The sequence below is a fragment of the Hemiscyllium ocellatum genome, chromosome 36 (assembly GCF_020745735.1).
Source record: "Hemiscyllium ocellatum isolate sHemOce1 chromosome 36, sHemOce1.pat.X.cur, whole genome shotgun sequence".
NCBI classification, from domain to species: Eukaryota; Metazoa; Chordata; class Chondrichthyes; order Orectolobiformes; family Hemiscylliidae; genus Hemiscyllium; species Hemiscyllium ocellatum.
In genome coordinates, this window is record NC_083436.1 from 5,923,654 (window position 1) to 5,939,422 (window position 15,769).

Sequence of the window (15,769 nt, forward strand, 5' to 3'; positions counted from 1 at the left end):
CGAGAAGCAGGAGAATCGACGTTTCTGACATAAGCCATTCATCAGGAATGAGGCTTGTGGGCCAAAGGGGCTGAGAGATAAACTGGAGGGGATGGGGCTGGAGGGCCAGGTAGCTGGGAATGTGATGGGCAGATGGAGTTGGGGAAGAAAGTGTTAAGTCGGAGAGGAGGATGGAGCAGATAGGTGGGAAGGAGGATGGACAGGTAGGACCGGTCAAGGGGCGTTGCCGAGTTCGAGGCTTGGGACTAGGATAAGGTAGGGGAGAGGGGGGCATGAAATAGGGAAACAGGTGAAATTCACACTGATTCCGTGTGGTTGCAGGGTCCCAAGGTGGGAGATGAGGCGTTCTTCCTCCAGGCGTCGGGTGGTAAGGGTTTGATACTCCAGATAGCTGTGTGAGTCAGTGGGTTTGTAGTAAAGGTTCATGTATTGTCAGTGGTGAGGTATGGGAAGGGGAGGGAGATGTCTGAGGTGGTCCAGGTGAATTTGAGGTCAGGGTGGAAGGTGCTTGAAGTTGATGAACTGTTCAACACCAAGTTCATCAATTTCACAAACACTTTCCACCCTGACCTCAGATTCACCTGGACAATACACGAACATTTACTACAAACCCACCGACTCTCACAGCTACCTGGATTACACCTCCTCCCACCCCACTTCCTGTAAAAACGCCTTCTCCTATTCCCAATTCCTTTGCCTCTGCTGCATCTGCTCCCAGGAGGACCAATTCCACTACAGAACATCCCAGATGGCCTCCTTCTTCAAAGGCCACAATTTCCCCTCCCACCTGGTCGACAATGCCCTCCAGTGCACATCCTCCACTTCCCGCTCCTCTGCCCTTGTCCCCACCCCTCCAATCGTAATGAGACAGAACCCCCCTGGTCCTCACCTTCCACCCCACCAACCTCGGCATACATCGCATCATCCTCCACCACTAGGGATATATTTTCCTTCCTACCCCTATTAGCATTCCTTCTGCGACTCCCTCATCAGATCATTGCTTCCACCACTAGCCTACCCCCCCCATCCCCGGCACATTCCCCTTCCACCGCAGGAAGTGCAGCGGTCACATCTCCCCCCTCACCTCTGTCCAAGGCCCCAAAGGATTCTTCCACATTCGACAGAAATTTTGCTGAAATTCCACGCACGTCATCTACTGTATCCTTTGCACTCGATGTGGTCTCCTCCACATCGAGGAGACAGGACGCTAACTTGTGGATTGCTTCAGAGAATGCCTCTGGGACATTCGCACCAACCAAACCCACCGCCCCTTGCCTGAACACTTCAACTCCCCCTCCCACTTCACCAAGGGCCTCCTTCACTGCCAAACCTTAACCACCTGATGCCTGGGGGAAGAACACCTTTTTTACTACCTTATCTACCACGCTGCCAGCTTCAGTGATCTGTGGACCTGCACACTCAGATCCCTCTGCATATCAATACTCCTAAGAATTCTGCCATTCACTGTATAATTTCTACCTGCATTGGACCTTCCAAAATATATCACCTCACATTTCTACAGATTAAACTCCATCTGCCATTTTTCTGCCCATTTCTCCAACTGATCTATATCCTGCTGTATCCTTCGACAATCCTCCACACTATCCGCTAATCTTTATATCTTCTCCAAAATTACCAATTAGACCAGCTACATTTTCCTCCAAATCATTTATGTATATCATGAACAACAGAAGTCCCCCAGCACTGATCCCTGTGGAATATCACAACCCTCCATTCTGAAAAACATCCTTCCACCCCCTACCCTCTGTCTCCTATGACTAAGCCAGTTCTAGATCCATCTTGCCAGCTCACACCTGATACCAGGTGACTTTACCTGTTGTACCAGTGTGCAATGAAGGACCTTGTCAAAAGGCTTTACTGAAGGCCATGTAGACAACATCAACCACTTTTCACTTAATCATTTTCATCGCCTCAAAAAAAACTCGATCAAATTAGTGAGGCACAACCTCTCCCACTCTATATAGAACAATCCATACAATGGTGAACAGTTTTGATGGAGCAGGGTTACTGATTATATTAAATGAAGCATTATACAATAGTTGGCATTGTGTTCATTGCTCTTTGTTGTGGTTCTGTTCGTCGAGCTGGGAATGCTGTATCACTCACTAGTGCACTCTGGTCTGGATACCAAACAATGTATCAGTTTGAAACACATTGAGTTCTGAGAAATTCGACAAGACATCGGCATTTGTGATTAAAACCTCAGCATTCTAACCAAAATAAATGCTAAATTAGAGTGAGAAAAATTCACCTGAATTATGCCAGAAAGAAAAAAAAATCTGAAGGGATATGCAAAAAAAACCCACAAAAACAAAGCACAGATCCAGCTATTGGTGAATGCAGCTGTACAAACATTTGAGAAGTTTAACCAGAAGTGCAGACTGATATTCACCAGCTCTCTAAAGGTACCAGTAAAGGGAAAAGGTCAGCTCATATAAGTTTATAGATGGGGAAAAAAGATTTAGACTTAATTGTGAGGTGAGACAGGAAAGGATGGTAGCAAACAAAAACTACATTTATAATAAACTTAGCACATCTCCAGCTAAGGTCACTCTATCAGATTAACCAATCTGAATTTTAATGTCTAACACAGGAATCAGGTCAGCCTGGTGACTATTTCTCAATCTCATTCAGAAATTAAAATTAGCATGTGTAAATCCAAAGAATCAAATCCAATTTGGGGTTCTACACACCCTGCCCTACAAACAGCTCCAATAGGAAAAGGACAACTCACAGTCTCGCAAACTGGAGGCACTTCCAGAACATATGAAGGCTTGAACAGACATCCAAAAGTCTGGACTTCAGTTACATCAAAGGAAAGGCAGCAGGATTGTCACAGTGAAACAACAATACAAATAATTCGTGATAGACAGCTGAGAAAGATGTACAAGAGTTGCACACAATCATGAATTCACAAACAGAAAAATTTTTGTAAAATGAAACAAAGAACTGAGAATGCTGGAGATCTGAAATGAAAATAGAAGTTTCTAGTGAAACTCGGCATTTGAGAGGAGAAAGCAATGTTAATGTTTCAAGGGCGAGGGGCTGTGGGGGAAAGAATTTAGTAAATCTGCTCTACTGTATTCACAGTGTGGCCTCCTCTATGTTGGGGAGATGAGATGTAAGACTGAGTTACTGCTGTGCAGAACCTCCACATTCTGTCCATAAACTTGACCCCAAGGTTCCAGTTGCTTGCCACTTTAGTACACCATTGTGTACCCACACCAACATTTCAGTCGCAGGCTTGCTGCAGTGTTCCAGCAAACTTCAGCTCAAGCTTAAAGAACAGCATCTCATTTTCCGATTGGGGACTCTACAACCTCTAGGTCTCAAGATCAAATTCAGTAACTTTAGAGCTGGATTCCACCCATTCATGCTTCTTACCCACCCCTGCACCTGGTCCTGGTCCTTTCATGACATTGGCTGCTTTCAGCACTGCAACCCATTCTCACTTATTCTGCTTCTCTTCTGTCGTGACCTACTATCTATATTCCCCTCATAAGCCCAACCCTACAATCTCTCTTTCTCAGATCTGTCCACCATCTATCCACTCATCTCTCCCACAACCTTAAACTCGTTTTCATCATAAACACTTTTTCTGAGCTATCAGTTCTGATGAAGAGTCACTGGATCTGAAATGTTAATTATGCTTTCTCCCCACAGATGCTGCCAGACCTGCTGAGTTTCTCCGGTAATTTCTATTTTTCTTTCAAAAATGTTTGCAATATGGATTAAGTGCAGAACTTGTGGAAAGCTGCATCACTGGGAAAATGACTATGAATTTTGGGATAGAATAGACATGGGACCATGGAACTGCATAAAGCGCTAAAGATCCCAGAGAAAATGTTCAAACAACCATTCACATTAGGAATACCACAACCCCACAACCATAAACCTAAAGCTAAAGGTTTTTATCAGGGAAGAGAGAAATATCATCCTGGCTAAGACTATATCAGAAGATCTTTGCTGAGAACTGGAAATAAAATGCTTTGAAACCAAGCACTACTGTGGAGCTAAAGTGAGAAAGTTATGAGCAATTCAAAATCAGAGAAATATACAGAATGAAACAATGCTAATAGCACATTGTATGTCACTGGAACAAATTGCCCAGCTTTCCTAGTGTTGAACAGTTGCAAAGAGCTACACCTGATCTCACTAAACCAGGATTTGAAGGAGGTGAGGGTAAAGCACTTGCAAGTCAGAAGAATGCAATTTCCAGTCCAGATGTATCTAGTTTTTCATTAGAACAGCTGCATGAGATGAACACTTTCAGCATCACCTCCCTTGGAGAAGAAACCAGGGATTCACCTTCAACTCAAAGCGCCAATAGAGTTAATAGGAAATCTTGAAAGCGTGCTTCAGAATGAGAAGAAAGTAATGGCTGACCCACAACTCTCAGACTGGATAAATTCCACTGTTGTGACAAATAAACCAAAACCCTAAAGATAAACCAAAACGTGTCTCAATCCCAAAGACCTTTTAACAAGAAAGACCTGTGAACCCTCTTTAAAACTAGAGCAGATCACACCAGCTGAGGCAAAAGTTTTCAGCAAACCTGATGTCAGAAACAGATACTGCAATGTGAAACTTGATGAAAAATGTTCACTGATGACGCCCTTTAACACACCCTTTGGAAGATCCAAACTCCACATTCCTTGATCTGCCTTTGGGGTTCAAAGTGAGCCAGGATGTGTTTAATCAGAAATAGATGAGGCTTATTATTATACCAGAAGGGAACAAGGAAAAGGCCAGGTAGCTTCAGGCCAGTCAGTCTAACTTCAGTTGTGGGATACGATTGGAAGAAATTCTGAGGGATTGAATTAATCTGTATTTGGAGAGGCAGTAACTAATCAAGAACAATCAGTATGGTTTTGTCAAGGGAAGGTCACATCTGATCAACTTGATTGAATCTTTCGAAGTGGTCACTAGGTGTGTAGATGAAGCAAATGGTTTTGATGTAGCCTACTTGAACTTCAGCAAGACTTTTGAAAGTTCCACACGTGAGACCTATAGCAGAGATAAGAATCCATGAGATTAAAAGAAATTTGGTAAATTGCATTCATAATTGACTGGCAGGAAGAATAGGCGATGGTTGAGTCAGAGAATCATACAGCACAGGAACAGACCGTTTGGTCTAACTAGTGCATGTTGACCATGTTCCCAAACTAAGCTCGTCCCACTTGCCTGCATTTGGCCCACATCACTCCAAACCTTTCCTATTCATGTATTTACCCAAATGTATATTTAAATATTATAACTGTGCCTGCATCTACCACTTCCTCTAGCAATTCATTCCATGCACGAACCATTCTCTGTGCAAAAATGTTGCCCCTCATGTCCCTTTTTAAAAACTTTCTCTACTCACCTTAAAAATATACGCCTGAGTTAGGGGTGTTTTTCTAAATGAAAGTCTGTCCAATGGGATCTCAGAAGTCAGTACTGGGGCCTTTACTGCTTGTGATTTCTATAAATGATTTGGAATTGAATATAGGAGGGTTGACAGTAAGTTTGCAGATGACTCAAAATTGGTTGGGTGGTAAATAATGAGGAGGATATAGACAGATCAATCAGATGAACTGAGCAGTGGGGTGATAAACCTGGGCAGGACAAACAAACACGATGAATGGAGGTATCAGAACAGGTGGACAAAGTGGTTAAGAAGGCATGTGGTATACTTGCCTTTATTAGCCAAGGCATACAGTCTGAGAGCACGGAGATTATGGAGGAACTGTATGAAACATTAATTAGGCCACAGCTAAAGTACTATGTGCAGCTATGGAATCCACATTACAGGAGGGATTGATAGCATTGGAGAAAGTGGAGGGGAAAGTTAATAAGACCAGAAGAATACTAGAAACAGGAACAGGAATAGGAATAGGTCATTTGGTCCTTTGAACATGCTCCACCATTTAATAGGATCATGGCTTTTCTGACATTCCTCATGTCCACTTTCCTGTCTTCTACCTATATCTCTTGATTCCCCAACTGATCAAAAACCTATCTCAGTCTTAAATATACACAAGGACTCTGTCCCCACAGCTCTCTGTGGCAAAGAGTTCCAAAGACACTTAACCCGCAGAGAAGAAATTCCTCCTCATCTCAGTTTTAAATTGACACCCCTTTATTTGGAGACTATACCCTCTGGTCGTTTTCCCAAAAGAAGAAACATCCTCTCAGCAATTGCTATCAAAACAGTTAAGAATGAGATCTCCTCTCATTCTTCTAAACTCTAGTGAGCAGAGGCACAGCCAGTTTAGTCTTTGCTCATCAGACAAAATGGTCATATATCAGGGATCATCCTAGTGAACCTTCTCTGAACTGCCTCAAACAAAATGATATATTTGCTTAAATTGAAGGACCAAAACTGCTCACAGTTCTGCATATGTGGTCCCAACACCTTGTACAATTGCAGTAAGACTTCACTACTCTTACACTCCAGCAGTGCACTGGCCTTCCTGATTACCTGTTGCACCTTTCTGTTTCATGCACAAATAACCCAGTCCTTTGTGTTGCAACTTTCTACAGTTTTTCTCCATTTAAAAAGTACTCTCTTCTTTTATTCTCCTTTCCAAAATGAACAACTGCACATTTTCCTATATTATATTCCATTGGTAACTTTTTGGCCACTTATTAACCTGTCAATTATCTGTGTAAACGGTTTGCATCTTTTACAACTTGCCTTTCCAACTATTTTTGAGCAATCTGCAGATCAGGCTACAGTAATTTCACTACCTTTCTTCAAGTTATTAATATACTGTAAACAGCTGTGGTCTGGCACTGATCCCTGTAAAACCCAACTGGTTATATGTCACCAAATTGAAAGGAACTCGCTGTTTCCCACGTGGTGTTGCTGAAAAGAGAGATCTTGGGAGTGCAGGTTCCATAGTTCCTTGAAAATGGAGCCCCGGGGAGACAGGATAGTGGAGAAAGTGTTTGGTATGCTTGCCTTTATTGGTCAGTGCATTGAACATAGGAATTGGGAGGTAATGTTGCTGCTGTACAGAACATTGGTTAGGTCAATTCTGGAATATTGCATTCAATTCTGGTCTCCCTGTTATCGGAAAGATGTTGAGAAACTTGAAAGGGTTGAGAAAAGATTTACAAAGATGTTGCTGGGGTTGGAGGTTTGAGCTCTTATTAACAGTGATACCCAGCAACTTTTTCATCTTGTCTTTCCAAAAGGTCAAACATCCCGGAATATTGATTCCCAGTTGTGATATCCTTGTAATGATGTCTCTGTAATGGCTACGAGATCATATCCACTTACTTTGATTTGCACTGTCAGCTCATCTACCTTCTTTTGACTGCTTCATGCACAGAGCCTTTAGGCGTGCAATTTGCCATCATCCTAACCTTTCTCTGTACAGTGGCGCTGTTTGCATCTAGCCCTTGATCGTTGTTAATGCACTGTACTATTCTTTCTACTATTGTCATCCTTGCCTTTATTAGATGAGGCACAGAATTTAAGAGCAGGGAAGTTATCCTGGAAATGTATAAAACATTGGTTAGGCCACGGCTAGAGTATTCTGGAAACTACGTTATGGGAGAGATGTGATAGAACTGGCAAAATTGTCAAGGAAATTTACCAGGATGTTGCTGATATGAAGAGAGATTAGAGAGACTGGGTTTGTTTACCTTAGTGCAGAGGAGATTGAGATGGGACATGACTGAGATGTATAGAATTATGAAGGGCATAAATAGGGGAGTAGAGACTTTTCCGCTTGATGGAGGGATCAATGACTGGAGGCATAGATTTAAGATACAGGGCACCCATTTAGAGGATGTAGTGAAGGAAAACCTTTTCACTCAGTAGTGGAAATCTGGAACTCACTTCCTGTAAGGATGATAGAGGCAGGAACCCTCATTAGTATTTAGGTGTGCACCTGCGATACCAAGGCATACAAGGCTACAGGCTATTTGCTGGAAAATCGGATTAGAACAGTTGAATGGTTGTTTCTAACTTGAGTGGACACAATTGGGTGAGGGGTCTTTCTCTGCACTCTAAATATTTTTACTCTATACCGTACAGATATGAAAAGGAGTGGTTGGTATTTTTAAATTATATCCAGCTGTATAGTGTAGATGAAAGGAACAAAGAAAGCTGGTTAAAGTTAAAGTTAAACAAATATATTGCAAAGCTGACCGAATGTCAGTGCTTTGGAATGCTATATTGCATCTGGCAGATCCAAGTGAACCCTGGAAGAGTCATTGCTATTTCTTTGAGATGCAAGCTTCAAGAAGTCCAAAACAGCTGGGAAGTACACTTGGTTTGATCCAGTACATGGGTTCTTTCATACTTCACATATCGGAACAACAAACTCGATGAGTCAAGTAGAAATGATCCTCAGCACCAGCAAGGAGGCAAGTCTGTCATACAACACAAAAAACCCATCAACCTACAAATAGATTCAACCATAGCAACAGACTGGGAGTGACCTGGTACAACAGGGAAAAAACTTAGAGTTGTCATCTAAACTTCCAAGACCAGTCAAGTCCTGATATGTCAACACAGAAAGACAGCTTTTGATGATTACGCAGGTATTAAGAAGTTCCATGCATATTTTGAAGGGAGAAAGTTCATAGTAGAGAATGATCATCCTTCACTGAAGAAAAATCCACAGAAAAATCTGTCAAGCATCAGCAAGACAGGAGAAAATACTCTTGAGGCTTCAGAATTCTGAAATAGTCAAGAAATGGCATTAGCTGAAAATGTGTTGCTGGAAAGGCGCAGCAGGTCAGGCAGCATCCAAGGAGCAGGAGAATCGACGTATCGGGCATGAGCCCTTCTTCAGGAAGAAGGGCTTATGCCTGAAACGCTGATTCTCCTGCTCCTTGGATGCTGCCTGACCTGCTGCGCCTTTCCAGCTACACATTTTCAGCTCTGATCTCCAGCATCTGCAGTCCTCACTTTCTCCTAGAAGAAATGGTATTAGCAGAGCCCTATCTCACAGGTAATCACATGAGAAACAGGAGATAAAAAGACGAAGCTGCAAAGATTCCTCATTTAATGAATGTAACATCACTTAAATTGAGTCAAATAAAAAAATGAGACCTTCAAAAGATGACTTATAGATGCTCTTTGTGCGATTCAGGATGGTTGAATAAAGGTGAGCCAACACAACTAGCAATATAACTCTATTAGTAAATGAGAGGTGACACATCACAGTACGACTGTATTCTGCTTGCCACAGCTAGATTCATTGTAAACAGAATTATGCAAAGGAAACTTTTTTCAGGAGATACATTAATGCCACATGATAGGGTCATGTAAGAAATGACAATGTTAAAAGCTGCACATTGGAAAGGCATCAATAGACAAAAGATGGTACCTACATACAGTTTATTTGGTTATTAAAATACGTGGCAGGGAGATGTGATAGGATATGGAGGTACCATCCAAATAATGGCACACTGTGGAATGTGATTTACTCTCAAAATCAAGAATGACTTGAATGGCAAGAATCTCACTGTGATAGCTATTTTCTCTAAGTTCCCTTTTATCAGAAAGGAGAAAGATTTAATAGATAAAACAATCATCTTGGCAGTACAAGTATTTCTGTTCAACAAGGAATTCTTCAGAGAAATATGTGATAATGTAATGCAGTTCATTTCCTCAGTGTTAAAGGAATTTGCTAACCCCAATGGGTTTAATATAGCACCTTATCACCACTTTATCCTGTTGAGGTTGATATGAAATTATCTGCAGAACTACTCAATAAGGTAAGTTTGTCAAGCAAGATTCATAGTCCAACTGACCAGGAAGCAAAGTTACAATACAATTCCTGTTGCACAGAAAGGAAGACACCCTGAAATAATTATCCTTGCCCAAGTTGTTGAGAGGACAAATTGTGTCTGTACAGGATCCAATCCATAAAAGCTGAAACCCAGCAAACGATTACAAGTTATAGGTTAAAATGATACCGCACCATTGAGACTAAAACTGGTAATCAAAATGAGAAAGAAGGAAGCTCATGCATAGCCTACAGTTGAATTGGAAAAGCTAGAAACAAAATATCAGCAACACAAGGAATATCACTACTTAACGAGACACATCAATGGCATCACCACCATGTAGCAGAATAATAACATTGCCAGCAAGTGACACATCAGCAACATCAAGCACAACACACAAGTACAGGGTGCCAATACATCACAAAAAAAGTGATGAATACATTACTTAAATAGATTAGCCATGCTAAATTGCCATAGTGTCCAGGGGTATGTAGGCCGAGTGGATTAGCCATGGGTTATGCAGGGTTACAGGGATAACCCTGTGTCTGGTTGGGATGCTCTTCGGAGAGCGGTGTGGACTTGTTGAGCTGAATGGCCTGCTTCCACATTGTAGTAATTCTATGATTCTACAAAATTACAATATTTTTTGAGAAACTACATGATCATGGTAAAAACGAATTAGTATCCAGGACGCCACATCACTCGTTGATATACTGCGATCTGGATTATCAAACTGATAAGATATCATTCTGTAACACATGATGCAATCTGAGAATTACATCTCAAGTAAAATAGGAAAACAAAGTCACCAGGCCTTCCTTTCTTAGTATCTTTAATCAATTAAACATTTGAGGGGAGTTAGCACTGAGAGTTGATTTTTATTGTTTTTACTTAGTATGAGAAGACTCAGTATTTAGGCCACAACTTTCTTCTTGAAGACCAACCATTCAATTCAACAAGTGGAAATAAAATAAAGGGGCAAAATGTCTTCTTTTTAATTGTTTCACAGGATCTGGATGTTGTTAGCTAAAGTAGCATTTATTGCTCATCCTTAATTGCCCAGATGATAGTTAAGATCAACTACAATGCTGTGGGGATCTGGAGTCACATGTGGGCCAATAAGATAATAGGTTTCTTTCCCTAAAGGACAACAACCAATAGTAGTTACTATTAGGCTAGGCTTTATTCAAGGTTTTCACTGAATAAAAAAAAAGTAGATATTGAACCCATGTCCCCAGAACATCAACCTGGGTTTCTGGATCACTTGTCCAACTACATTGCAACTACTCTCTTGCTATCCCGTGCATCAATAAGTGTCACTCAGGACAATTAACTTGTTGTCATGGGAGCCCCTCAATGACTGTTCACAGCAGTCATCGAGGGGCTCCCATGGGATGTTGTATGAAATTACAATTAGATATGAATTTAATACTCTTCTCTACTTTAGTACCTTAGAGTTGGACTTGAAAAACAGCCATTTAAATGAGACACCACGAGAATACCAAGATCCACTGAACAGTTTGATTTTGGGACAAGAATGGAGAACAGAGAAACAAAATAACTTCATCACATAGAATTTCCAACTAAATCAATTGGAAAAGGATATAGAACCCATACACTACTTACATCATTCATACCACCATCAATATCTTCTGGGAAGTCTGGGTATGCATCTCCTGATCCATCAGCAGGAGCTAGACCCAAATCATCGCCTTCTTTAACCTCACCACAGTTTGTTATAGAACATTGCTGCCAAAAATTAAACATACAGTTAGTAAGCAGCATACAAACCTCCAATACTGTACATTTAACGTTTATATTGCATTAGGAATAGTAGCAAATTAAAGCGTCAACTTTTATCACAACCTCATATTTCCAGAAGTAAAGTCCTGCAGATGCTGAAGTAAAAAACAAAATGGTAGGAAATAGTCAGATCAGGGCAGAATCTGTGGATGAAGAGACTTAAAAGTCATCAATCTTTTGCCAGACCTGGGAAAAATTAGAACTATAATAGGTTTTGACCAGCAGAGATAGGGAGGATAGTCAGAAAAATAACAGCAAAGGCAATCTGTGACAGGGAATGCAGGAGAGATTAAATGACAAAAGATTCATGAATCATGGCCAAAGAAAGTGAAAATGAGACATGTATAGAAACAAAACTTTTAATGTGATGTAATAAACCTGAAATGTTAACCCTGATTCTCTCTCCAGAGACGCTGTCTGGACCAGAATATTTCCAATATTTTCTGTTTTTGTTGCAGATCACCAGCTTTTGCAGTATTTTACTTTTAAGAAAGAGTATCTAGAGGTGTGAACCTGGAAGAGGCAGAAAACACAAACCAGCAAAAACTCTACAATTGCTGAATTCAATGTTGAGACCAGAAGGCTGTGAAAAGAGTTATCAAAAGCTGAATTGCTTTTTTGATGTTGTCATGAGTTTCACGAGGATGCCACATGAAGAAAAGTCAGATTGGAGTAAGGTGGGGAATTAAAAGGATAAGTGATCATAAGCTCGAGGTCACACTTGCAGACCAAACAGAGATGTACCATAAAATGATCACCCAATCTGCTTGCTTTTGATTTCCCCAATGAAAACAAGTTGCTGTTTTACCTGGACAGGCTGACTGAGGCCTTGGGAAGGAGAAGGAAGAAGATAAAAGGCTAAGGTAATGCATCATCTGATCTTGCAAGAGGCATGTAAAAATATTTCCTTTTTTTTTGTAAAGTACTATACAGCAAATTAGTACTGTCTTAATAAACTTGTATTCCACTATTCCTAAAGAATAACATATATTTCTGAAAAATTGCTATCTATGCAATTTTCTTTAAGTTAATTCAGGCAAAGTAGACTCTGAATAAGTGTTGGAGAGCCAGTTCTTGTTTTAAAAATGAAAAATGGCTCAAAGGGTCTCAGGATTTCAATTTCAAACAAAGAAAATCCGAGCAAGGAATGGTTCCAAACATGGACAGCTGAACTTATTAATCTTAACATACTTGTAAAGGGCATAAGTGGGAACTATTTGCAAGCATCTTTAAATCAGAGACATTTACAACACAGGCAGTTCCCATTGGGCCTCCTGCACTTGTGTCAGTTCTTTCCTAAAGCAACCCAAAGAAAAAAACCCTCTCCTGCTGCTCCTTCTACTTCAAGTATTTATTTAGTTTCAGAAGAAACAATAGTCAGTGGCTCAACAACTTGGTATCAAATCGCCCTGTACATAAAGATATTTCTCCAAAATTCTATCCTAACTTCCTGTTATAAATAAATTGATTTAGGCCCAAACTAAACAACAAGCTAAAGAGCAAACACTCTTCAAAACTTTAATCAACCTTCCCCATGAACTGGCTACAAAATTGAAAGCAATAAGTAGAGACTCAAGATGGTATCAGATGAGCAAAAGATGGCATCTGCCCTGGGGCTAAGATTATTTACCACCAACAAACTATATGGACACAGGAGTTGGAAATAAAACATTCAGAATTTGTATCCAATACCAAATTGAAGTCAGGGCATTGTTAATACTTAAAAAGACTGCGAAAATATACAAGACTATGTTGATAAACTTGCTTAATGGGCTTGCAAGAAAAAAAAAGAACTTCAATATATTAAGTGCAAAGTGTCTAAATGGGGTCCAGGTGCATATCTGTGGATATAGATACACTGATTATTAAAAGTATTGCCAATGATTAATAAGATTTTTTTTTAAAAGCAAGAAAACACAGGGTTATTTTCTAGAAGAATAAACTGAAAATCGGTCTATTCAACTTACGCAGAAGCTTAGTTAATTTACAGAGCATTGTGAAAATTTGGTCTCTGGTATAAAATGAAAGAGACACAAAAAAGATGAAAAGAAGATTTATTAGAATACCAGAACTGGAAGGTTATACCAACCAGGAAAGGTTATACCAACCAGGAAAGGTGAACAAGTTGCAGTGCTTTTCAAGAAAAGAGAAGATTGAAGGGTGAATTGATAGAGATTTTAGGTGATGAAAAGGTTTGACAGGGTAGGCATTGGGGTGTTTCCAACTGCAGGTAACAGCAGAACGTCCTAATTATACACACAAGATAATCAACAACATCCAAAAGAACTGAAATGAAACTTCTTTAATCGATAGAATGGCTAGAATGTGGAATTTATTACCAAAACAATTGCTGAGGCAAATGCCAGAGACTGTTTTACAGGAAGATTAGATTAAAAAAAGAATAGAATAGAAAGATATGCTAATATGCTTTTCCAGAAGCATGGGAGAAAGCTTAACTAGAGCACAAGCAATGTTATGCACCAGTTGGCCAAGATGTACTGTTTCTATCCTGTAGATACTAAGCAACTCATACTCTTCATAATTTTAAAAACTTAAATCAAATGTCCTCTAAACCTTCACTATCTTAATTCTTCACTATCTCAAATCTTTGCCAAAATCCTTGTGAAACTACTCTTTATTGGTTTAGTGACCTTCCTTTACGAAGATGCAAACGTATGTACAGCTTGTACTCGGATATGGATGTGTGTGCTCCCAATGCAAATAGTGATGGCAGGCTTCAGCCATGTTCACATGCTCTTCTGCAAATGACATCTACATCACTGATTGAACCCAGTTAATAATAGTTGCCAAATTTTGGTTAGCTGGAAATCTGTTATGTGGGTCTGTTCAAAAATTATAAATTGAATATTACAGATAGCGTGACTTATGTGCCACATAAATGATTAATGTATGTAGATGTTGACATAGAGAAAATTTAACTAAAAGGAGATGCAGTGTCATGTCTTAGAAGGGATTCAGTGCCAAGACTGTGAAGATCTAATGTGCAAGTTATTTTTGAACTGACAATCAAAGCTATGTTCTGAAACATTTCTAAATGAATAGATAAATCACACATTTACATATACAAGTAACAATTAGGTTTGAGAGACATTCCTGTGATGTGGTTTAAATGCAACATTCCAATTCTGTGCATCTGTGGTGGCATAGACTACAAAGACAGCCATTGAGGGATGACTACTTTACACTAATATTCTAGGCTTCCATTTATAAAACTTAAAAGAGTTAGCTATAATAGTATTAGTAGGAGAGATGATTGCACTGTCCTTGTAAAGATAAAGTTGTCATTACAGTTAGGATAACATTGTACCTGTGTGGCAAATGGGATAGATTTGGATTAGGTAAGAACTAGGAAAGTGGTCTGTGCACAGAACCTGGGAAGCTAGGGTGCTAAATTAAGAAGTAGAACTTCAAAGGTTATAATCGCAAATTATGATCTGAGCCACATTCAAACATGCATAGAGAAATACAATTAGGGAGATAAATATAGGATCTAAAATCTGTGATGGAAAAGTTAAGTTCTTGAGGCACCAGCACTAGTTTTGGGGAAATGAAACCTGCACTATTTGGACTATGTATACCTGAACTATGCTGAGACCAGTGTTCTCACAAACCTCCAACTGGAAGATGAAGGGTTGTACACAAAATACTGTGGACAAGGGATAAATATTTTACAAATTCATTCACTCACACGATGCAGGCATCGCTGACCAGGCAGCAACTTTGAATTCCCATCCTTGGTTGCTCTTGAGGTGCTGGTAATGGGGAGCTGCCTTTTTGAAACTTAGAATCCAGTGGTGTAAGTCAATCCACAAAGATGTTAGGGAAGGAGTTCTAGGATTTTGATCAAGTGACAATTGATGGAACAAGTCAGAATGATGTGCAAATTTTAGGGGAACTTTGCAGGTGGCAGTGTTCCCATGAACTGCTACACTTATTCTTGGAAGGTGCTGTCTAAGGAGCCTTGGGTGAATTGGTGATGAGCCAGCCATGTCCACATCCCATGAATGAGCAGAATTCTAGACTCTATCAGGAGTTGCAAATAGAGGGGAACAGGACCTAAAAAATACAGGCATTGATTAATATACCTATTTACCTGCATCATTCTTAATAGCAGCAATTCTGAGATCTTGGCAGGGTTACTATTCCCTCCCAGCACCAAAATGCAGGTAGCAAATTCAGCATGTTAAAAAGT

At 40.1% G+C, this 15,769-nt stretch overlaps 1 protein-coding gene across 1 annotated transcript in view; it reads right to left on the bottom strand.

Annotated features, from left to right (window-relative positions):
- The window catches only part of ppid (peptidylprolyl isomerase D), a 46,999-nt gene that overhangs the window by 14,816 nt on the left and 16,414 nt on the right, over window positions 1-15,769 (bottom strand). Inside the window, exon 5 of the mRNA XM_060851348.1 lies at window positions 11,380-11,502. Coding sequence (XP_060707331.1) covers window positions 11,380-11,502 — 123 coding nt within the window. The remainder of the gene's footprint in view (window positions 1-11,379; window positions 11,503-15,769) is intronic.